This window comes from Diceros bicornis, chromosome 19 (assembly GCF_020826845.1).
Source record: "Diceros bicornis minor isolate mBicDic1 chromosome 19, mDicBic1.mat.cur, whole genome shotgun sequence".
NCBI classification, from domain to species: Eukaryota; Metazoa; Chordata; class Mammalia; order Perissodactyla; family Rhinocerotidae; genus Diceros; species Diceros bicornis.
In genome coordinates, this window is record NC_080758.1 from 40,358,066 (window position 1) to 40,383,122 (window position 25,057).

The 25,057-nt window shown below is 42.2% G+C and overlaps 1 protein-coding gene across 1 annotated transcript in view; it reads left to right on the forward strand.

The window, feature by feature from the left end:
- The window catches only part of SPTLC3 (serine palmitoyltransferase long chain base subunit 3), a 147,831-nt gene that overhangs the window by 117,480 nt on the left and 5,294 nt on the right, over nucleotides 1–25,057 (forward strand). Inside the window, exons 10-11 of the mRNA XM_058563224.1 lie at nucleotides 16,602–16,737; nucleotides 22,789–22,918. Coding sequence (XP_058419207.1) covers nucleotides 16,602–16,737; nucleotides 22,789–22,918 — 266 coding nt within the window. The remainder of the gene's footprint in view (nucleotides 1–16,601; nucleotides 16,738–22,788; nucleotides 22,919–25,057) is intronic.

Sequence of the window (25,057 nt, forward strand, 5' to 3'; positions counted from 1 at the left end):
CCAGGTGATTCTCATATAGGATCAAGTTTGAGAAGAACATTTCTACATAAAGGAAAGGGAAAGGGATGCATACTTGTGCAGAGGGACAGTAAAGAGAACAGAGGATGGAATTCTGGCAAGTGCAGACAGGGGCAGAGGACCTAGCAGCAAAGGAGGAGGAGAATGGACAAAAATAAGAGAATACCCAGAAAAGAAAAGAACGAAATGCGTTTTGATCCACTTTAAACCCGTGTGATTCACCAACACTGTTCACTCAGTTCCTGCAAGCAGCTCACCTGTTGCTCGCCAACCCTGTGACCACTTTGATATCAAGAATAACCAAGAGCTTTATGCCCTCATGAAGTACATGTGCCTCACAACAGGCTCTTCCTTAATCCTGTGCTGTCCTATGCTTTTTTAAAGTACATAAAGTCATTAAGAGTTCATGGTCGCAACACTGATTATCTTATTTGATTTGATAGTAGACTTCTGGCAGAGATAAGGCCGTTTCTCTAATAACTCTTGTCTCTCGGGGTAGACAGGGTACTATCCACAATAATTAAATTCTTTATCTCTTCAGTGCATCTTCCATAGATAGAATCCATTTGGTGATAAAGGAGATCCCCAATGGGCAAACTGCTAAGTTTAAATTATAACAAATTAAGTTTAAGTTAAAATAAATTATGACAAAATATTTCATATTCACAACTTGGAAAGAGTGGCTTTTCCTATCATTATGTGGAGTCTGCTTGACTTTGCACTATAATCATCACCCTCCTGTTGGCTACTAATTTTCCTGCTACAGTGGTTAGAATTTTGATGACAGTGTCAAAATAATATTGGCACTTTTCAAAAAAAAGATGGTCTATGCAACCTGATGCGTCTATTGAATATCAGATACTAAGGTTCTTGCTATACTTTCAATTTCATATTTCTCAATCATCTTAGATATTATCGAACAAACTTAAATACAATTACCTCAATTCTCCACTTTCAATATGAAGAAAAAGTTTCACAAGCCTATCAGAATATGGAAACCCAGGTTTTGGTGAACTTTAGCAGGAAGGCCAATAAGAAAAGAATGGGGAAACTGAGTCTGCAAATTAGAGCTAAGTACCCCTAGCCATTGCACCTGTACAAGGAACTCTAGCTTCCTTTGCCCTTTAGAAAATCAAAAATGTGATCGACCCAAGACCTGAGGAGGAAGTGTATTAAATAGACATGCTCCCCAACAGAGGGCCTCCTCACACTAAATTTTTCTGAGATTTTATTTCTTACATGGCTTGGAAAGTATTCAAAACATTACATCTGTGAGGAAGTTGTTACCTCGGCCCTCAAATTCTGTTTGCACATCACATATCGCCTTTGGCAGGGCTGGGGAGTGAAGGCTCTTCTTTTTTCCTCTGAGTATCAGCCTCTGGGAGGAGGGTTCTCCATTCCTAAATTGAGGTGATGTCTTCTTAGTCTACATTTCGTTATATTATGGTGTCACTCTTTTATGGTGATGTTGCCTATTTTAAAATTAAAACTGAGTATTCTAACCGTTCATTGCAAAAGTCCCTGGTTCTATTCACCGAAAACATCTGAGGAGCTAAAGATGACTTTTGGTTTCTATGCAAAAAGGAACAAGCAATGAAAAAATGGTGTATATTCTGTTAGTTGAACAAGTTCAGATAATATTTAAAAACAAAGATAAGTCAAAAATCCTCACTGATGAGATTTTTCTTAGCTCCACAAACAAAGAGAGAATCTCTCTACAAAATTAGAGAAAACAGTTGGGGCCTTCTCTGATTTTCCAGCCACCTTTCCTCATTTTTGACCCCTCACCCACCACACAGGCCTTCCTTGCTCCTGACCCCAGACACAAATGCCCTTGTGCTTTCTGCTACTCAAGGTCATCTCTCAGAACAGGCTTAGAACCAACTTGCAGCCCAGATAAAATCTGGACTCAGAACAGCTTGGAGTGGGGGTTCATGCTGGAGTGACCCTTCTAGTTCCTGCCACCAACCCAGAGGGACCTTCCCTAACCCCATTTCTAAAATATCACCCCTTCCTTGGGAGTGGTTCTCTCTACTCCCTTATTCTACGCCATTTTCTTGATAGCACTTATCACCGCCTGGAATTATGTACGCACTTCCTTGGTTTTTGTCTGTCTCCCAGGAGAATACAAGAGCCATGAGGGCAGGGACACTCTCCCCAGCCTCAAGCAGTATATGTTGGTGAATGAATGACCCCCTTCAGTGTAAGCTTTGGCCATATCCTATCAACTATTCACCAGGCATTGGACCCTCCCTTATGCGTGCTCATGGTATTTCCTCTATCTGGAAGGCCATCATCTCTCCCAACAATCCACTATACCCATTCTTTATCTCCTGAACCCCTGTTCAGCCTTCTAAGCCCTATCTTGATGGCCACAGTCAGAAAATAGTCCTTCCCTCCTCCATCTCATGCAATTTTTTGTTCCTATTATGTTAGTCAATACCCCCCAACCCAGCCCTCCAAATAGGTAGTGATTAATTAATTAATTGTGCCTTAAGTATCAAATATGTGAATGAATGAACACTGAATGACTGGATTTGGGACTCAGCAGATTTTCTGGACAAGCCTTGGAATCTAATCATGATCCATAAACCAGTACAATATCATTTCTTTAGTGGTTACCTATAGAATTATTTTGGTTCAAATACTGGAGTTATAATCACTTCTTTGATGAGTACACACATGGGCCAAAATCTAGAGTTCCTTTTCTATTCTTTTGATAAATGAATGGTTTTACATTATTGCATATACTAAGGCTTTGTCTAGACACCATCTAATATAGAGGTGAGTAAGCTGGATAATTCAAGCCAATGCTACCCAAATAGCAGAAGCAAAAATGGAGTTTTTCCTTTAATCATCTAAGCAGTTAGCTGAATCCCTCACTTGAGGTTTCCTATGGAGACACCATCCAAAGCTCAAAAGTGCATTTGACTTTTTTATACACAGTAATCAGCAAGTACTGGGCACCAACTAATCCTCTCTGTCCGAGTCGAAGTACGTTTCTAAAACAGAGGAGAGTAGGTTGATTCTTAAGCATCCAAAATGGCATTTTCCAATGAGTATGTTGGAGGGGTCTCCTTCCCGCCTCTCCCCTCTCTTAATGATGATTTGCAGTTAGAATCTTTTTCAATCAAGAAAATTCATGTTTTCGTGACATTTCTTTGTAACTAGTAATGAGAGTTTGAGAAACTAAAACTCCCACAGAAAAATTAGTTTCCCTTTATACCATACAGCCAATGAAAAGTGGAGGGCCTTAGGATTTTGATTCCTTGAAAATTTTTCATAGTATCTTTCTTTATAAGGCTGGTATTAGTTAAGGTAAATTAGTTGTTGTAACAGACAAACCCCAACAAATCAGTGGCTTAACACAATAGAAATTTATTTTTTGCTCATAGAAAGTCCAAAATGAGTGTTCCTGTTGGGCAGGTAGTTCTCTTCCAGGAAGCCAGCCTCTTTCCATCTAGTGGCTCCTCCAGCTTCAACATATGTCTTCCAAGTTTGCCACAAAGGGGTAAGGAGCACAGAGGATCACATGCATGGTAGTTTCAGGGGCCATAACTGGAAAGGCACATTTCATTTCTGCCCACATTCTATTGGCCATAACTTAGTCACACGACCTTGCCTAACCACAAAGGAGCCTGGAAAATGAAGTTTACTGTCTGCCTAGAAGGAGGAAATGGCTTTGGTGAAGAGCTAGCTAGTCTTTGCCACACTGCTTAACTTCAGCCCAAGACATTCTTTCCCCAGACTTGCTGATGGACGTATACTGTAAGAAGACATTGTATATTTTAGACAACTTCCCGATCTTCCCTTATTGACTTAGGAAATAAACTCTCGAACTGGAATGGAATGAAGGTGGCTAAGGAAAACCAAGTCCAAAGGACTGAAGATGCATCTCTTTTCTTTTTATAGGGACTCTCAGGGCTTCTAGTCTGCTTTTTACTACAACCGCTTCTGCTTCTTTTTCACAGAACCGAGTCCCAGGCCACGGCAGGCACTGAGATCTTTATCATTATTATGTTGCTAAATCCCCCAATGCTGTGTGCTTTTTGGAGGCAGAAAATGGACCCTGGGCATAATGCTTTCTCAGAAGAAATTAAAATGGCATGAAATTGCAACAGGTCTTAAAGTCGGGCCAGAACAGGAGTAATGTGTATTTTGGAAATAGTAAGACACTCTCAGACATACAGCACATTTTGTTGGAAGGAGGGGATGTGATAAGACAGAAAATGATAAATTGCATCATTATCAGAAAATTGTAAATTGCCATTTAAAACGTGCAATTTAAAAACATAGACATTTAGGCTAGTTATCTAAATTGGATGGGTTTATTTTGAGTCATCCCAACTCTCTCATTCAGCCACAGTTTGGATCTTCTGGGACTGTAGATTAAAAGGGAGCTTGGAGGTGTGAATAAGGATCGAACCTCTGATGTTCATCACATCAGCACTTGACTAGTCAAGGTAACCAGTCACAAGAGAGGACTGAATTCTGAGCCCAGGTAGAGAGAAAAAACTAGCGACCTCATATCAAGATTGAATTAGTATGAAAATACGATCCTGCTCAACAGTTCTTGAAGCATTTCATCTCCTTTGGGAAGCACTAAAAGCTGTGTGCTTCTGTTGTTATGATGTCATGGGTAAGTCCACTGCAGAAAATTCATTATGTACCATATGTGGCATTTTTAAAAAATTTTTCCAAAGGCTTAAATTTCTGTTCTTTACTCAATTATTAGGAGAAGGAGTTGACTAAAATGGCAAGGTCTTTCAAGTAACTTCATTAATTTATGAATCTCAACCATTTTTCTCTTCCTTATCCTCTGGAGAAGAAACGTAAGATAAAGGAAAAAAGAGTGAGACTTAAAATATATAATGCATTCACTCTGGAAAATACAACCATGCTTCATTTTTAAATCATTTTGTCTGGATTATTTTGTTCATCCTGATCATTTGTGAAATTGTATCATGAGATTGGCGGGTGAGGTATTGACCCTGCTTCTAACCCGACATGGACTTGGAGAAAGTGGCACGAGCACCTTCCAGCTGTGACCTTGGACCTTTGCTCTGGTCCCTGGAACAGGGCACACATATTTTTACACTTGAGTTTGATAGGTTTAAAAAAAGAGGAGTGACTAGGAAGATTTAGGGCTTTGAGAGGGGAAAGAAAGAAGTACACTAGGTGACAGCAAATCGCTCTCAAGAGTGGGATTTTCTCACTTTCCTACTGTTGATATTTGACATGAGATACAGTCACAAACTTCTCTCTTAAGTTGCTTTTCTTCAGCACAAGCTGTTTGTAGCTGCAAACTACACTTAGCCATCCGCACCATCAAGCTTACCTTGCGGCTGTTCTTGCTAATTGACCTTGACACAGAATTCTGTCTCTTCCTCAGAGAGAGAAAGAGACAGTGAAAACCAAAAAGGATTATGATTGAGGAGATAAAACTATGATAATTGGACACAGGGTTTTAAAAAGTCTTCCCCCATTTCTCAGCATCTACCTCGGTGGAGAGTTTAGCGAAGACAAAATTGACTTCCTACAATTTCTTTTCTCCCCTCAAATGCAGCAACATGGTAGTTCTGTCCCTCTAAAGTCCCTCAGTGAACACAAGAGTACACAGTGAATTCCACCCAAAATGTACCGTCTGAGGGTCCTGGCGTCGACGGCCCATGGCATTGTTGAGGGAGGAACTAGCTGCTACTTCCTAAATATATTTGCCACTTGGTTACCAGCTGGAGATGCAGAGCAAGGCAGAGAAAGAGACGGAAAGCACGGAGAGCTCCGTTTTCTAAATGGTTTCAGGCCGCTGGCATTTCAGCAATAGCTAATACAAAACAGATGGCGGGTGCTACGCTCTGCTGGCTTTCAACTGAGGGGCTGCCTCCGTCCGTGATTAATCACCTGTGCTGGGGGGTAAAAAAGTTCTACCTGGTCTTTCTTGTGTGTGGACCTAAGGTTGGGGTTAGCAAGTGAAGTGACAGGCATTGCCTCTCTGCCTTATTGCTGATTACGTGCATGTAGGACAACTTGGCTTTATCCTATAAACACAGAATTAGCCAACAAACTGAACTCCAGCTAGGAAGGGAAGTTTGTCTGGTTGTGCAGAAATGGCTTGCAAAATGTTCCACAACCTTCTGTCTCTTCATTTACGTTACCTTAAGAGCTAGCCAAGGGTAGAATTTTATGGCAGCTCAGTGAATTCTGCACTTACTTTGAAGGCCTTAAAAAATTTCCCTAGCAAGAGTGTAAAGAGAATCTGTTTGTCTTTTAGATGGTATGGGGCAAAAGGATTGTGTGGCCACTTCCTTGCACCCGTCCTACAAACAAGAGATCCTTTTACGCCATGAGTCCTACAGAAGCTTCCTCTTCACTTTTGTTTCCTCTGTGTGGATGGACTCTGAGATGGGGGAGTTGTGACGTAACGCACAGGGAATTCCATGTCAGTTCAGTACAACTGGAGAAGGAAAGAACATGATTCCAGCTGTAGCATCTTTGAGAGTGAAGGGAGCTGCTGTTCCACATTGATCTTTGTTTTTCCCATCAAGGGTTCATTTTCAGCTAAGCAGCAAAACGCCCAAATGCAGCGGGGCCGTACCCCAGCCCCACTGCTGTCTGGAGAAGTTTGTGGAGAAAATCAGCTACCCTACAGCCACAGCTGGGGAGGATTAAGCAGGTGGATTTGTGCCTGGAGAAGCCCAGCATGTGCTCTGGGCTACAGAGAATGTATTAGTTTTCTATTTCTGCCTAACAAATTACTACAAACTTAGTGGCTTAACACAACACCCATTTATTATCTCACAGTCTCCTGGTGTCAGGAGTCTGGGCACACGTTGTCCTCTCCCCCGGTTCTCACAAGGCTGAAATCAAGGTGTCAGCAGCTGCCCTCTTTTCTGGAACTCAAGCTCCTCTCCCAAGCTCACATGGGTGTGGCAGAATCCAGTTCTTTGAGTTTGCAGAAGTGAGGTCCCTGTTTCCTTGCTGGCTGTCAGTGGGGCCCCTCTCAGCTCCTAGAGACTCTGAATTCCTGACCACGCGGCCCCCTCCATCTTCAAAGCCAGCAATGGAGAATCTCCTTCACGTAAGGCCCCTCTCTGTCTCCTTGAAGCTCTTTCTTCAGGAGGAGCCCTGTCCCTTCTAAGGACTCACTTGATTAGGTCTTAAGTACTGGTTAATGTCCCTAAAATTGATTTTACCTTTGTCAATTAGGAGGACCTTATGTAGTTAGATTGCCGGTGGTCATATGCTTCGACTTGAATACAGAGAATGAAAATGACTCTAGTGAACACTTAATTCTAGTAGATAAGAAGATATCAGAGGATGTGTCCTGGGCACCAAAAAGACTGAGGAGTACACAGGAACGGCCAGATTGGCTGTAAGTGGCACAGGTCACTTACATTGATCTCAGGGTCCAACCTTAGAGGGCAAATCCAAGTAAGTCCAGTTTTTGGTTCAAATGAATGATTTTCAATATTTTTGAAGCACAGAATTTTTTTCAAGTGAAAGGTACGTAGAAGTCCATTTTATTAAAAAAATATTTTTTTTTAGTTTTGCAACACTCATATAGGGCTTATTGTGTGCCAGACAATCTTCTAAGGGCTTAGTATTTAATCTTCATGACAGTATGAAATGGGCACTGTTGTTATCATTTGTGTCATCATTGTCATTATCCACATTTTACAGGCGAAGAGTCTGGGTCACAGAAAGAGGAAGTACCTTGCCCAAGATGGTAGAGCTGATTCTGAACCCAGGAGATTGGGCTCACAGTCCTTGAGCTCTTGGCCATGTGCTGTTGTTGTAGTGGAGGCGGGTTGGGGGAAAGTCTGATCTCCCACCTGCTGAGCGTCTCTCTCAGTCCTTCCCCGCACCCTCCTCCCTGAGGCTTTCTCAGTGCACCCTCCCCAGCAAACACTTTGAAAACCAGAGGTTTGAATCACAGAGGCAGCTGTCTCAGATGGGGCTTTCTAGTGGCCACTTCATTTGTGCTGTTTCTCAGAGCCCTTTCAGGGGACCCCATTAATCCAGCTACTCAGCACAGGACCTATCCTTTGCCACCTTCTTTGCCTTCTGGCTGCAAACCAGAACAGTGGCTGACACACGTCTCCTCATCCACCTCAGATGTTTGCTGCCACTTTGGCCTCCTAATCCATGCACTAGACTCTATGAGCTTCCTCTTCCTAAACCCCCTTAGAACATGGCGTTTCCCAGTCATGATGCTGCCGCAGATCCCTATTACCCACCCAAAACTTCTAGCTCTTAGGATGACATTCGCAGCTCTCAATGGTCTGATTCCACTGATCTTTCTCACGACTGTAATCCAAACGTTGTAGGCAAGGGAGCTACCCATTCCCCCAGTGCTCCCACCTCCAAACTTACACGCACAAGGTGTTAACTTACCACCTCTAGGTCTTTGCTCCAAACTCCCAGAGCATGTCTTCCATAGAGTGTTCAGTTTTCTACCTTCCGTTATGATTACATTAATTTTCTACTCTATAAGCTCCTTGAAAATAGTAGATATAGTCATCTTTTAATCCTCCACTGAACACAACAGCCACCTGCACATATAGGTACTAAATAGTATCCTCCCCAAAGTCTGGGAAATAAGTGCAGCAGCTATCATTATCGTTCCCATTTAACAGAACGGTAAATTGAGGCTCAGATGATGAGTGAGTTGCCATTCTTCATAGAAAAAAAAAAAGGGCAGATGGAACCTGACACACACATCTGTTGACTGAGTATAAAAATACTCTGAAACAAAATTGCTCTCTGGTGTCTTCAATTAAGATTAGCTTTACTATCTTTGTAGAATCAATAACCACAATATAATTTATGACTTCAGACGGTGGTTCTTGACTGGGGGTGCACACCACAGTTACCCAGGGATCTTTTCTAAAAGGTCCATGTCAGTCCTTCTGGAGCAGAATCTCTACAGAAGGGGCTTTACGGTGCGTATTCTAGGAAAAAAATACTCCCGGAAGACTGGTGTAGTCCTCTAAGAATCATTGATTTACAAGGTTCCCGGAAAGCCCCTAGGCTCTCAAATTACCCCATTTAATGTGTAAAATTCCATAATTAGTGACTTGCTAAGATACTGCTCTCTATTTAAATGCAAATTAACATTAAATCTTATAATTCATTCTGTAAGTATTCATTTGTCTTATGACTCTTCTCACTTGTGGATTATTTGACATCTGCCCTATCTGCTATTAGATCATGTCTTTCCAAACAGCCTCAGAATATTTTCATCTCCAGCTCCACCTTAGCTGCTGGCCTGGCTCCGGTGCATAGCGAGTGCTTGTCATCTGTGAAATGTATGAATCCATGAATCATGGGACTCACACTTCATCAGGAATGAGTTTACCAGCTTCTTTCCAGAGAGCAGACTTTGATAAACTCATAGGCACAGCCAGTTTCCGGGTCAGCTGGGTAACGCATGAATGGTCTCCAGCCTCAGTGTCCTCATCTGTGAAGGGGGCCCAAAAACGCAGTACCTGTCTCATAGTAGATGCACAAGAGATGTCCATTCTCGACTCTCCTTGTGGATTAAACCCCTGAGATGTATTTGAGCAGTGGGTAGGGTGGTGGAGGCAAAAGTGTCTTCCTGGAGCCCTTGAAATCAGGCCTGCAGACAGCCGTCCACCCTTGATGTCCAGCCTGCCTGCTGCTGCATGCATTCCACAGGGGCATGACTGAGCAGCCTGGACAGTCCTTGGAACATGTGTATGTGACTATAAAACATGCCGTAACCTTGGAATCTGGACATCAAAAGAGAGCGCTTCAGTGCCTGATAAAAATGTGCGTTCCTCTCAGCAAACCACTCCAAACACTGTTTTCTCCATCCCACTGGGGAGCTTGTCACTGCTAATGTGATTCTTATGATTCTTGCCGCTCCGTAGCCTCTTGATCTTTACTGAGATCTCTCTGCCCCTGAGTGTGTTGGAAACAAAATGTCCTGTCTGGTGTCCAGAGCTTAAAATAACAGACGCTGGGTTCCTGCTGCCGCATTGAAATTCTACTCCAAAGTTTCTCCCCAACACCCCCCGCCCTCCGCCCCCTCCCCATGCCAGGGGGAGAAGCCAAGGGTGAACGGGTAGACAAAGAAGGGGGAAGAGACAGGGAGATTAGGCATTCTTAGACCACTGGAGGCATCCTTTAATATCACTTTGATTTTTCAGAAAGATTGATTTCTTAAATTGTGAGATATGTTTTATGGAAAGATTCTTCCCACCTCTAAAGAAAAGGACCACATTTTCCAAGCAATGCTGCTAGGAGTATGTTTGAGGTCGTCCAGTCTGTATTCTGACAGTGGTGGTGTGCTAAACAATTTAAGGAGGGAGAGCAGTGTGTATTTCTGTATGTGCATTTTTAAGCCTGGGAAATAATCAAATAAGTCACCCTGTGGCATCTGGGCATATTCACGTTTCCTCTGCTACAAAGTGAGCTTGCAAAGTCTGCAGAAAATAGATAGTGGCATTAGTATTGGCTCACAGGTTCATCCAATCCGCCTCTTTCACTTAGTCTTACAGGGGGAAATGCCTTTCTCTTTTCTTTTACATACCAATGGTTTGACAGAAAAGAAATTTTCTTTCTTTAGTTTTTGACAGGTCATTCTGGGAGTCTCCACTGTCCGCATATTCCTTCTGGCCCTCTGGAGATTGCATTGTCCCCAACATATTTTTGGAAACGCCACAGACGATTGTTTTTATTAGGGGACTGCAAAGCTTTGTAGTGGGATTCTTTGTGTTTTATTTGTTTTCCTTCCCCTGCCCCAGCTGTTTTTGTTTTAACAGCATTGGAGAGAAGGTTAAAGTATTTGTGGTCTCCGTTAACCTAGCCCGTCTCTCAAGTCAGCAGAGCTAGAAATCTGAATAAACGAAAATGGCTACATACTGGTCATCTGCCCGGATGGGTTCATCCGTGATTTTATCCACCCTCATGAGAGGAGTGAGGCTGAGAGTGGGGTTAATCTCAAGTTGAGTGAGCACTTGGGAGCAGATAGCTGTCAGGAGAGCAGATCACCCCCACAAAATGTACTATCGAGCACAGAGCACTCAGTATCTGCTGGGATGTAATCATGACAAACAAGAGGCTACAACATATGCCCATCTATTATTTTCCATGTCCAACCAAGGAGCATGACTCAGCCAGGACACAATCAGGCACCTAACACAGCCATGCATGGCCTTGGGGTTGGGCTGGTAATGGCAGCTCTTTCTAAGACATCTGAGTCTCCTTGGCTGCATTTTGGGAGAACCAAAACTCAACCCTGGTCCCATCCACAGAGATCTTGATTTAACTGGTTTGGGGTGCAGCCTGGGCATGGAATTTTGTCAAGCTCTCCAGATGATTTTGAGGTGCTACTGAGGCTGCTGAGAACTACTGCCCATGGAAAAAGGTAATTAACCTTTCAAGCACCCACTGCATGCCAGGCACGGTACTAAGCACTTCCTGCATTAGCCCCTTTATATCTCCCGATCTTCGTGTGAAATAAGCTTATTTATCTCTAAAACAATGTTTTAAAGCCTTGAGTTGTCCAAGTGAAGTTTGGTTCCTAATCCATTTAACTCCAAAGCCTATTCATTTCCCATAGAATCCAGAATATAGCAAAATAAACACTTGTATGAAGTCTCCAGAACCCTACATAAAAGATCAGCTCATTCACTTATTTATCTGAGCACGAACCTTCCCTGTCTTCTATATAATATGTAGAAGAAGGATCAGAAATATTTAATTAGGACTTTGAGTTTTACAAAGGGAATGTGGCTACAATGCCCAGTCTCCATGCCATCCTGGCATGGCCATCTCTGTATGAAACGACAAGTGCTAAAAATTCCTTCTACTTTTACAAAGCACTCTTCCAGCAAGGATGTCAAAGCACAACATAATTAATAAAATCTCCACATCCTGTTTAGATGAGTAGCATTTTATATGTACAAATTCTTCTCTGCCCCCAGGCCCTCCAAGAATAAGAGAATGTTTCCAATTTTAAAGAGTGAGCAGTAGAGTAATTGAAAGGAGCTGTATCTTGCCCAACTCAAAAGACCTCAAAGGCATTTATAGAGACCTATATGAGAAAACATGGTGACCATGAAATGTATCATAATGGCTTGTCAGCCATGCTGGGCTTAACAGTTCAAAGATAGGAAAGACAGGGCAAGGATAAAACATTAAGTTCTTAAGAATCAGTTACTCCTGGAATCGATATTCTGATCTGTTTGGTCAACTCTCCAAAGGATCTACAAGCAGTAAAGTGATGACATTAGCTGGTGATCCAGTTACTTGGGTTAATCAAGGCAGAGGGAACAGACGGGGCCAATTAAGTAGCTGGGCAGCCCAATAACAGATGAGTCACTATGGGCAAGTGCAAAGACAATGCCATTGGGAAAAGCAATTTAAGTCATTCATGCACTTCCAGACCAGGAAATCCTTCTAGTCTTTGAGGGGGATCATTTAGGAATCATCAGACCTCGCCTGATGAAGTCATCTATTCATTGTGCAACTAACAATCAACAAAAGAGCTGAACACACAAGGCGACAGGCCATATAGGATACATTTTGGTGGCTGGGATGTATATCCGTGCCTTCATTTGAATCACCTTCTTTAAAACAAGTCTTACTCCAGCCCTTCTTTTCTTTTCCTTCTCTTAACCACAGTATCCCCCTACTCGTTATGTTCTCATCTCCCTAAACACACAGTTTTGATATACGGATGAAATTTTTTTTGAAAGTAAAGACAAATATTCTCTTAATTTCTAGTTTTATCCTTCAAATAGGTTGCTCTTGGAACACATACAAGTTTCCAGGGGACTCTTTTGCATGTTACAAAACAGTTGTTTTTCTAAGCACCAGGGAGGCTGTGTCTATGCAACAAAATTTATACAAATGGTCCTGCACCTTTCCAGATCCCTTACTTGTTGTATTCGTGTTGCAAATCTGGAATTTTGGGGGAAAGGGCTTATCTTTTTCTTTTGAGGGAGGTGGGTGGGAAAATAAAAGCATATATGAATTAAACTATACTTGCAGCTACCTGTTTTTTCAAAACCAAAGTCCCAACCAAGGACCCCAAAGTAAAGGTTACCAATGACTGCCATGTTGATAAATCCAATGAACACACTTTCATCTCCTGATTTATCCTCTCCCTCCCTGATTGCTCCTGTTTGTCTCCCTTTTAAGTTCATCCTCCTCTTCCCAACCATTAAATGTTAAATTCTTCAATTCTTGTCATCCCTTTTTTTAGACAATCTACCCGTTGTTCTAGTCTCATCTTGCCCCACACTCAACCACATCTTACTTGTTACTCAACTACTCTGTTCTTCTACAAACCACAGGACCATTGCACCTATTTCCTGTGCCTGGAATGCTCTCTTCTGGTTCTTTGCCTGGTTAACACTTGTCTGTCCTTCAGATCTCAGCTCACTCATCATTTTTTGACTTTCTCAGACTTGGTCTAATCTCTCTAATGTGGGCTCTCGTAACACCACATAGCATTCTTTACAGCACTCATCAGAGTTGCAATTTTATATCCATTTCTGTGGTTATTTGATTAATGTCTGTCTCCCTCACTAGATTATAAGCTCATCCCTGTTTCTGTTTCTTCTATTCCTGTTGCTACTGACTAACCTTGCACTGCCCACTTCTCTTCTTCGTGGGTTACCATAACTTCTACTGACCAATGGCTTCCTCTGTCTCGTAGATGCTGATAATAAGCTTTTCTCTCAATGTCCCCCAATTTCTAGTCTTACTATCAATTGTTGGTTCTCTCTAAATTTTTCACATTCACACTGTATCAGCAAGAGGATCTTATTGGTTTAATTCATATTTATCTCTTTGGCAAAGTTCCAATAGACCAATTCATGGCTCCCTGGCCAACACCCAAACGGACTGCCCATAGGTCAAGGATGTCCTGCATCCACTAGCTGTACCCAGCATGGTAGAGTTGAGAGGTCAGCTTTCCTGAGGGAGTACAATAAGCCAGATGCTTTCTCCATCACAACCTGCTTGCTGAGAGCTGGCAGAGTCGGGGAGGGATCTTCCTTGAGAACTGGGATTGAGTGAAGGGTAGTAACAGAAAACAAATAGGACAATTGGAGCATTCAACATCCTCCTCCTTGGTTGGTGTTCCACTCTACTAAATCTCCATTCCTTGGCATATATTATGAACATGTTTAAGATGTCACTGAAGTCAAGTAGATTTGGGCCTGATGAACAAAGAAAAACTTTCGAAAGACGATCTAAAGTATTTTGAGAGTGATTGAGCCTCATGAAAAATGTCAGATGATTGAATAAAGAAAGTGCCTTTTGGGGACCTGTCTACTTCTGGTTCACCCTTCCTTCTTGGGGGTAACCCTTCAGGCTCCCCACTCAAATTGAAGGGAGTTTACCAGTCCTCCCTTGTGGCAGGCCTCAGACTCTATACCTTGATGCCCTGCCCCATCCCTCATAACATGACACTGTCAAAAGCTTGCTCGGCCCTCAACCTCTCAATGCCTCTACTAGAAAAATTTGGTATAACAATGATCCTAACAGCTGGCAGAGATAAATTTTATTAAGCTTAAAGAGAAGAGATGGCCACCATCCATTATCTGAGCAGACATCATTCGTTTCTGCTATTGGGCAGAGCACCATAATGTAGGAGGTAACAGCACAGATTCTAGAACCTAAATACCTAGGTTCAAATTCTGGCTCTGCTACCTACCAACTATGTGAACTTGAGTAAGTTACTTGACTCCTCCTCATGGATAACAGAGGATTATAGCTTCTACCTCAATACAGTTGTGAGGACTAAATAAATTATTAAATGTCAAGTGCTTATAACAGTGGTGACTTTACGTATTTGTGAGCTACAATAATTATTGTTGTTGATATTATTATTGTCCTTTAGAGGTAACCCCATCCAATTAGTGGCCACCTGTTCTACTCGAGACACATTTGGTTATAGGTTGTAGAAATTCAGCTCAAAGTAGCTTAAGTAAGAAAAAGAAATGTATTGGTTCACACAACAGGGACAGTTCACAGGATGGGCTCACTTAGGCATGGCTAGACCCAAGAGTTCCAATGATGTCCTCCGGACTCTTGCTGTTTTGTGCTTTGGCTTTCTTCTTAGTCAACATCATTTGCAAGCAGGTTTTCTCCACACAGTGACAAAGATGTAGCTTGAGGATGATCTCATTCTTACACTTCTTCTTCAGTAGATCTGAATCTGAAAGCCTCTGATAGACCCAGGTTGTGTTCCATCATTGAACCAATAATTAGGGGGATGGAGTATTCCAATTGGCCAGGCCTTGGTCACATGCTACCCTTGTAATAAAGAGGAAAGGTGGGACCAACTCTACCTGAACATCATGGTCCCCTGGAGGAAGGATGCTGAGCAAGAGATGTCCACTGCTCAACTCTTTGTCAAGGCACAATCTGGGGTTATTTCCCCAAGAAGGAATGAGGGGACCCTGATGGACACGTTTACTGAAATTTTTACCCATTTTCCATCTGGAGAGTTACAGACACCCAGGAGTGATGTTCAAAATATTGAATAACTGGTAAAGAAAGAGCTGCGATCAGTTTGATGGATACCTAACCAATAGGAATGGAGGTTGGCTGTAGCAGCACATTCCTGCTGAACAGCAACCTTGCATCAAATGCAAACATTGGACTGATTTCAAGGGGACTTCATGCAATCCTATTCAACCTTCCTTATTGAGCAAACACTCTCTAGTTTGGGCTGGTTTATTCACTTACCTGAGTAGAGGCAGGACTGGAGTAGACTGGTGTCTTCAGAACTCTTTCCACTCTTTCATTCCCTTTGTCGTCTCACGTGTGTGACCTCCCCACTGGAACACACAGTGAGGACAGGGGATAAGCTTTTGAGCTGAAGCACCAATAACCTGGAAATGGCCACATGTACCTGCTTGACCTTCAGGTTGGGTCCAACACTGTCATTTTTCATGCTTGGGGAAAGCAGAGGCCATCCTCTTCCCTTCCCTCTGTTACTCCACCACCACCAAATGCCTCACAAAACAGTCCTGGTCTCAGCTGGACCTATCTTTGTCCAGGGATGTGCTACTCCTTCAAATTCAGGTTGGGTGAAGCATTCTTTGATTAGAGATTTAGATGCAAGGCAACTTAATAGGCCAGCTCAGCTTGGCTAAAAATCCTCTACCAACAACTGGTATGGTGTGGGGGGTATGTGTGTGTGGTTGTCCCTCCCTGTCATACTCCTTTCTTGTGAGTTAACATTTTTAAAGCATTTAGCACAGAGTTTATACATAATAAGTCCCTAGTAAATTCTAGTTCATCTCCTTCCTTCTTGCTAGACACCCTCTCCACCACCCTGCAGCCTAGCCTGCTTTTCATTGCTAGCAGCACCCAGCAGCACCACCCACCCTGGATCCTACCTTCCAGGCTCAGGGCAGTTCCCGGGCATCAGTGCCCACACCTGCTCACCAGGAGATATTTTCCTGCCCTACTTTGAGCCCCTCCCAGCTAATGGTGCAGGCCTGCAGAAAGACTTAGGAACACTTGCCAAGTCAACCCTATCTTTGTTTCTCTCTTCCTGGTGGGAATTGATGGATTTCATGCCTGTCTCCTTCCAGGGTTGCAGAGAGTACGGCAACTTGCAAAAAACACAAGATACTTCAGACACAGACTGAATGAAATGGGATTCATTATCTATGGCAATGAGGACTCTCCTGTTATTCCCCTGCTCCTTTACATGCCTGCTAAAGTAGCGTGAGTATCCAACGGACTCTCAGAATAACGCCTAAGCCTCAAGGTGGCCTGACGAGATGGTGCATTTGACACTATGAGGCTATTTCAATATAGGCATTGATAATGCACTTTGAACGGGGTGCCGAGGTCAGAATTCACTTGTACAGCTTCTCAGAAGCCACCTTCCAGCCCATCAGCAAGGCCTTTTCGCAGGTCTTATAGGAAGGGAACCAGATGCTAAGCCTTCCATTTTTAAGCTCTGTGAATTTGGGGGAGTCATTTACCTCCCTAGGCCTCAACTGTAAATTCAGGATGGTCCTGCACCTCCTCCTGCCCCAAGATCTTTCTCAGGGAGAGCTTCTGCAGATCACCTCTCTCAACATTTAAGAACAACATTACCAGGCTTTGTGCTCTCTCTCATTGAACTCTCAAGGCCACTCTGGGAGGAAGGCAGCCTCATTTTAAGTGTGAAGAAACTGAAGCTGAGAGCAGTTAAATATCTTGCCCAAAGTCACACAAGTCAAGCAGTAGTAAAACCAAGAAGCAAACCCAAACCTAGGCTCACTCCAAAGCTCATGCTCTTTACGCCAAATTTTAATGCCTCTCCTGTAAACCTAATTGGAGTTGTTTTCCATTGATTGCAACTCTGAAATTGAGCATTAATAACAACAGCATAAAGAGAAAAAAATGATTTTTTCTCAGTGTGGTATAGACAATTTTATACATGAGCCATTCTGCAGCCTGCTAGAGAATTACCTTTGTGATTAAAAAGAAGTCAGTTAGGGAGCAGCCCCAGTGGCCTAGTGATTAAGTTCAGTGCACTCCACTTCAACAGCCCGGGTTCAGTTCCAGGGCATGGACCTATACTACTCTGTTAGCAGCTATGCTGTGCTGGCAGCCCACATACTAAAAAATAGAGGAAGATTGGCATGGATGTTAGCTCAGGGCGAACCTTCCTCAGCAAAAAAAAAAAAAAAAAAAAGAAGTTAATTAAAATCCTTTCTAAATGTAAAATGTTTATTTGTGTATTTGACCACACACACTGTGGAAAGTGATAGTCAACATATATCTCTGAGATTCTAGAGGTCCTGACACTCCTTTAACGTAACGCCATTGTTTGAACTTTCTGTTTGACTCTCTAACAGTCTGAATAGATTGGCAGAGTATTGGAAGTATAGAAAAGAGGTTCTGGGGCTGTTAGTTGAGAACTCCTGTTGGGCCGAACTGAGTTATAAGTTCCCAAAATATTGATTCTTCAGAGTAAGTTCTTGTGTCATTTCACCACAGCAAAATAACCAGCAGGTAACACACACGAGTTGGTTAGTGCGCCACAGCATTACCACCACTCGGCACTTTGTTCGTGGATCTGGGTCAGGATATCAGTGCCTGGAGTGGCCAAGAAGACAGTGTGCTACAGAAGTGTCACACGGGATCCTACTCTGTGCTAACGGCGGAGAGGGATGACAATAGCAGTTCAAAGTAGCGGATAACCCAAAGCCCTTTACCAGCTTATTTTGGAAGGCACAAAAGAAAACCACGTGTATTCAGAGTGGTTGAGGAAATGGTGTGTTCTGGAAGAAAGATTCCACGCTTAGCTCATGTCTATCTAATATTTTATCGTTAGCTCAGATACAGACACCAAAAATCAACTTGCTTTATTTTTGGGAATATAAAGTGCCCAGTGCTGGGAGGTGGCAGTAGAGAGTGTGCTGGATAGTTCCAACTTTGATGATGGAAGCTGGAATTAGAATCTCAACAGGTTGGGACAATGAATCAACCCAATGAGAAGAATCCATGAAGAGTAAAAACAAATGCATTTAAATTCAAGAATTTAACTGTACAATAACAGAATGAGAGAGGGAGATCCCCTGCTCCTTTATATGCCAGAAGTCCTGCCTGGACAACAGCTTGCACAAAAAACGAAAATAGAACTGAGAGGGACCTTCATGTAAAATTTATGTCTATGCTGTAGTGAGATGTTTGAAATGAAAAAGAATTTTGACTCTGCCTCTTCCTAGCTGGGGGATCTTGGGAAAGTTACCTAAACTTCTGAAGCCCTAGTTTACTCATTTTAAAAATGAGATATAATAGTACCTATTTCATAAGATCATTGTGAAGATTAAACAAGATGAAGTCTATCAGCATTTGGCATGTTGCCTCTTATATAAGAGCTACTCAGTGTTAGCTGTTCTTATTAATAGTATTAACAATGTATATAAAGAATTTAATGCAGTGCTTGGTGTACTGGAAGTGCTCCATCAGTGTAGCCATTATCACTTCTACTGCTGCAATGATTATTATAGTTAGTTTCAACTAAGTGCAAGATTCAGTCACCATGGTCGCATGGCTCTCCAAATAATTATTACAATCTTTGGTTAAATTAATAAAAATTGAACTTCCAGGAAAATAGTAGGTAAAGATCCTGCTATACTCAGCATCGATTATGCTATGTTGAACACTGAATGATATGTCAAACTGACTAGTGCCTTCCAATTTAAGATTGTTTTTAAGGAGGAACTAACATTGCTGAATGCTGCTTATATGCTAAGTAAGGTTCCTAGACCCGGTGATCACCCACTGAGGATGGAATGCTTAGCCCTAGTTTACAAATGAGGACACTGAAACCCACAAAGCCCAAACTACTTTCTAAGGGTCAGTCAGGTTGTAGAATTCAAAACCAGTTCCGTTTGTCTCCTAAACAAGATCTCTTTTCAATACACAGCACAGCCTCTCAAGCTTTGGTCCACAGGGAAAAATGCACATCTTGTTACAGCAATGCAGAGTATAAGTTTAACACTCTTTAATGTCATCAAAAGGCATCAATCAGGGGCCGGCCCGGTGGCGCAAGCGGTTAAGTGCGCGCGCTCCGCTGCGGCGGCCCGGGGTTCGCTGGTTCGGATCCCGGGCGCGCACCGACGCACTGCTTGGTAAGCCATGCTGTGGCGGCGTCCCATATAAAGTGGAGGAAGATGGGCACCGATGTTAGCCCAGGGCCGTCTTCCTCAGCAAAAAAAAGAGGAGGATTGGCGGATGTTAGCTCAGGGCTGATCTCCTCACAAAAAAAAAAAAAAAAAAAAAAAAAGGCATCAATCACTGCAATGGGAAAAAACCTCTAATTGTTTGCTTTGTCTAAGGACACTTAGAACAGGTTAGTTACCAAAGGTAGTATCATCAATTGTTGGCCAGAGTTGCTGGCAAGATCTTGCCTGCTGTCTGGCCTTGTTTCCTTCTCTGGTATTTCTTCAATGGAAAGTTTACACTTTTTTTTTTTCCTGTGAGGAAGATCAGCCCTGAGCTAACATCCATGACAATCCTCCTCTTTTTGCTGAGGAAGACCGGCCCTGAGCTAACATCTATTGCCAATCCTCCTCCTTTTTTTTCCATTTTCTCCCCAAAGCCCCAGTAGATAGTTGTATGTTGTAGTTGTACATCCTTCTAGCTGCTGTATGTGGGACGCGGCCTCAGCATGGCCGGACAAGCGGTGTGTCGGTGCGCGCCTGGATCCGAATCCAGGCCGCCAGTAGCGGAGCGCGCGCACTTAACCGCTAAGCCACGGGGCCGGCCCCTCAATGAAAAGTTTATATGTAGAGAAGCTTTGCAAACAGAGAGTTAATTGTGTAAGCCACTGTATGAGCACTTCTTTCATTTGCTCATTTAAAAACCTTTGATTTTATTGAAGAACTGTGGTTTCTCCACATTTCCACCTACTGTAGAATGAAAAGTTAATCTCCATCAAGTTATCATTTTGAACAAAGTTCTGTTGCAACTCTATCACTGGAAGCTTCTATGGAGTTCAGAATAATGTGATTTTACTCATAAAACACGCACTTAAATAATCAAGAATGTATTGTATTTACTATTTGGTACAGGCTTTACATTTTCCTTCCAAGGTCCCCATCACATGCTTGAAAGATGGTGGGACACAAGCTGCAGTGATGCTGCATGCAACACAATGCTTATGGTTTTTATTATTATTATTATTATTATTCACATAGTTTAGTTTCTTTCATCCTCTGCAAGCTCTAATTTGCTTTGAGGAATGCAACCAAGAGGCTCATTATCTAAAGTGTTCAGGGCAATCATATACATTAACTTAAGGAAGCTAAGTTTAGGAGTGTAAATTTTAAACTCAAAAGTGCTCCAGGGAGGCCTCAGATTAGCCTAATGAATCAACAGTCATATATTTTGCTCTACATTCTTTGGCAAAACTCACTTCCTCTGGTACAAAGAGAAACGTGCGGACAGTGAAAACGGTCTTTTGGGAGTCCTGAAAACTGGCCTGAGATCATGGGTCAGGTGGTTTGTACTCTTGGAATAAAAGCACTTGACTTGTTTCTCAGACAATTATGAGCTCTCATCCTGTGTAGTTCCGTGGGCAGCCTTCCATAGGGTGATCAAGAAAGAGAAAGAACAGCCTCTGTTTTCAAGCTTTCTCAGTTAGAAAGCTTCATCTCCTTGTAACCTTCACAGTCCAAATCAAAGGGAGAATCTTGCCTGGCCTAAGCCAAGGCCAGAGAGGCTGTGTGTTCAAAAGGTCTTGCAATTTCCATCACTTCGTTTGATAACCTGCGTTCTGCATGAAGCAACCACAAGACAGACAGCTAAACAGTGAGAGGAAGGAATGAACAAGCAGGCTTACTCTCCGTGTCTGGTTCGAGAACTCTCCCTGAGTTATGACTGGAAGATTTCTGTGGTGCTGTCAGCTTCCAGCCTAAAATAATACACCAGCAACCTCTTAATGCTAAGAACAGATCTGAGGCATTTACCTCACTTATGGGCAGAGTCACTCAGTAATTAAGGTTTCCTTCAGAGAGCAACAGACCTCAAAGGGGGAAAAGATTCACTTGGGGGCACACACCTTTTTATCTGACGTGGGCTCTTGGCACAAGAAATTTACAGACTTTGAGAGCTAGATATTCTAGAATCATTACTGAGATTAGCTCTGGAAAAGAAAGAGGCTAGAAGTGGTTAAGGGGAAGGAATTATAGCTTTAAAAGATGTTACCCTGGGCCAGCCCGGTGGCTTGGAGGTTGAGTGCGCTTGCTCCGCTACTGGCGTCCTGGGTTCAGATCCCGGGCGCGCACTGACGCACTGCTTCTCTGGCCATGCTGAGGCCGCGTCCCACATACAGCAACTAGAAAGATGTGCAACTATGACATACAACTATCTACTGGGGCTTTGGGAAAGAAAAAAAGGAGGAGGATTGGCAATAGATGTTAGCTCAGAACTGGTCTTCCTCAGCAAAAAGAGGAGGATTAGCAAGGATGTTAGCTCAGGGCTGATCTCCCTAACAAAAAAAAAAAGTGTTACCCTGCATCAAAGAGCTTTGTAGTTGTGTGACTTATATCCTACAGGCTGCATCTACCAGCCAGCCTCTCTGTGTGCGCACATTTCTTTCCCTCTCTCCCTCCTGCCCCATTCCCCCTTTAACACAGCCAATGGGTTTATCATCCCTGAACATATTGGATGTGTTCATTCACCCCCAAAATTAAAGAGACCCTTGCTATTCCTATCTCTTGTTTGATGGGAAGTAAAATTTTTGCCCCTGGAGTGAGAATATGGCTTGGAGTTGGATCCTGCAGATCCTCTGATCCTGGTCCTCAAATTATAGTCACTAAGTATAGGCTTCTTGAAATTTCCACAATATATTATTGTTATTAAGTTTTTTAAACATGTAGGTTTGCATTTAATATATATTCTTTTTTTACATAATTGTGTTAGCTGTTTGGTTTTTATTCCTGGGAACCCTGCAGACGAAGGAGTTTCCATCAATGCAGACTTGTTAAACCAAGAGCACGTACATCAGCGTTTTCTGCTCCATATCAAAGACTCAGTACTTGCAATTGTCTAATGAGTGTGCCAGGCCCCGTAACATTCACACTCATTCATGGGTGCCATCACGTCATTGACTGCCCTACTTCCTTATCAGTTGTATTTGACAGAAGTTTAATAACTTCAATCATCTTGCATTTATTGTTATAAAAAAAAGAAAAAGTCAATTAGCTGTATTCCTTTTTTTGCAGCATAATTTTGTCATCTCTCAGTTAACCTCCTTTTTTACCTTTCCCTCAGGGCTTTTGCAAGGCATCTATTAAAGAGAAAAATTGGGGTGGTGGTCGTTGGATTTCCAGCTACTCCCCTTGCAGAGGCTCGGGCTCGGTTTTGTATTTCAGCAGCACATACCCGGGAGCAGTTAGATGCGGTGAGTACGCCACTGGCCAACAGAATCTCCAGTACTGGTACCTTGGATTCTGAGCATGTTCTTTAATTGAACTAGCTTGGGCTTCCCTGGGTTTCTCTTGGGTGGTTTATGAAAATAACACCAGTAAAACTCACTGCTAAGAAACAAGGATATGCCAAGAATGGGATCAACCCAGCAGATAGAAAAGAAAATCAGTTTAGTGAAGACTTGAGTCAAGTCAGTGTTCTGATTTTATAGAAAAGTCTAACTGAGTAGCCACTTGTTGTGCTATTTACTTGCTCTAAAATGCAAAAGCTAATCAAATATGCTATTTCAGCATTAACTGCCTGTTTCCTGATATTTTTCATAGCCATCAAATCCATCTTAATAAAATATGACCCAACTAAGCAACATGTTGGAAAACCAATAACAAAGACAGATCTATCGTATCAGCCAGACCTAAATGAGGTGTAAATGATTTAAAAACCACATTTCATTGTCCTTTGATTTCATTCTTTATGTGGATGAGTAATATCAGAGAACTAAACCATCTCAATCAGTTTGGGGTTCATGGAACTATCTCATAATGTCAATGCAGTTTCACAGACATTATTGTGTGTCTACTATGTGTAAAACCCTGGGGCAAAAAGTTTAAGAGGAGATACTAATCAATAAGCAACTAATGATAATATATGAATATATAATAAATGAATATGTAATTATATGAATATATAACGAATGAACTCGTATATAATAACTTCATACATAATAACTCATTCCCACCACTATGCTCCCACAGTTGTCTATATAGGAATCACAAGTGAGAAACTAGACTTAGATGGAGCCAGAGCTCTTGGAAAAGATATAGCTAGCATAGTGTTAAACACAGTAAAAAGGAAAAAGTTTCAAGGAGGGGGAAGATCAAAATGTCCCCAAGAAACTGCAGAAAGTTCAAATGGGGTGAAAGATGAGAAGAAACCATTGGATTAGCAATTAGTAGGAGCATGATATTCCACAGAGAGGATAGTTGTAGGGGAATACAGGGAGCAGAAATAAGAATACAAAGAGTAAAAAAGCAAAGAGCATACTTTGAGCTCAAATTATACACACACATGTCTTTCATCATTATATTCTTAGAACTTAAACTAGTGTATACTACATAGTAGGTACACAATAAAGATTTATTAACAACTGAGCTAACTCTAGGTATTGAGATGATGGGTGAACCTTGCTGTTATTGTTTTTTATACCCTTCTATATTGTCCAGATTCTCTAAAATGAATATAAATTTTCAGTACATTAATTTTAACAAATTATTTCTTTTAAATGGAATTAGTTGGTGGTAAAAGAGTAGGCAAGACTTCCAAGAAGTTTTCTTTCCAAGAAGGAAAGAAAAATAGGTTTAGAAAAAGCCCTTGAAAATAAGGGAAGATGAACATGTTTACACTTCAAGGGAAGAAGAGAGTGAAGAGAGGGGCGCTGCAGGTGTGGGAGAGAAGAGGTCATGAGTAGGGAGCAGGACCCCAGAGATGACAGGAGACGATGGACAGCATAGGTGGATTTGTATTTTTTGTGGTCCAGCAGCACTGAGGTACTCATGAATACCCAATTCTGCAGATACCAGACCTTGTGATTCTCATCACAAGTTCTTAATTCCTATGGAGTATCTGGTTTGGAAGAAGCACTGAGACATCTCCTAGACAGATGCCTCTAAACTTTTGAGATCATGAACCCATATCAATAAAAACTTTTGACAGGTTCCCTAATATACACATAAAAGAAAGTGAAAAATGACCCCTTGAACAGCCAGGGCATTGAGTAGTAACTGAACATAAATAAGGCTCACAGAAAATAAACAATATTAGACAAGTCCATTCATATTTGGAACAAGACAGAAACGAGGCCAAATGTCCCTTTACTAACAGGAGTGATAGCTACTCCTTTACCAGTGACAGCTCTAGCCTTGCCTTTACCAGTGACAGCTCTAGCCTTGCCTTAATCCTCTTGCCTTCCAGATAAGAATTCTACATATAGCCAATTACTGAATTTCTCCCACTTCTTGACAGCATCCAACCTAGTACTGGTGCCTGCTTCCTTAGAGTCATCTCAGGCACAAGTCCAAATGCCATAAGTTGCCCTTCCCAACTTCCTGTTACTAAG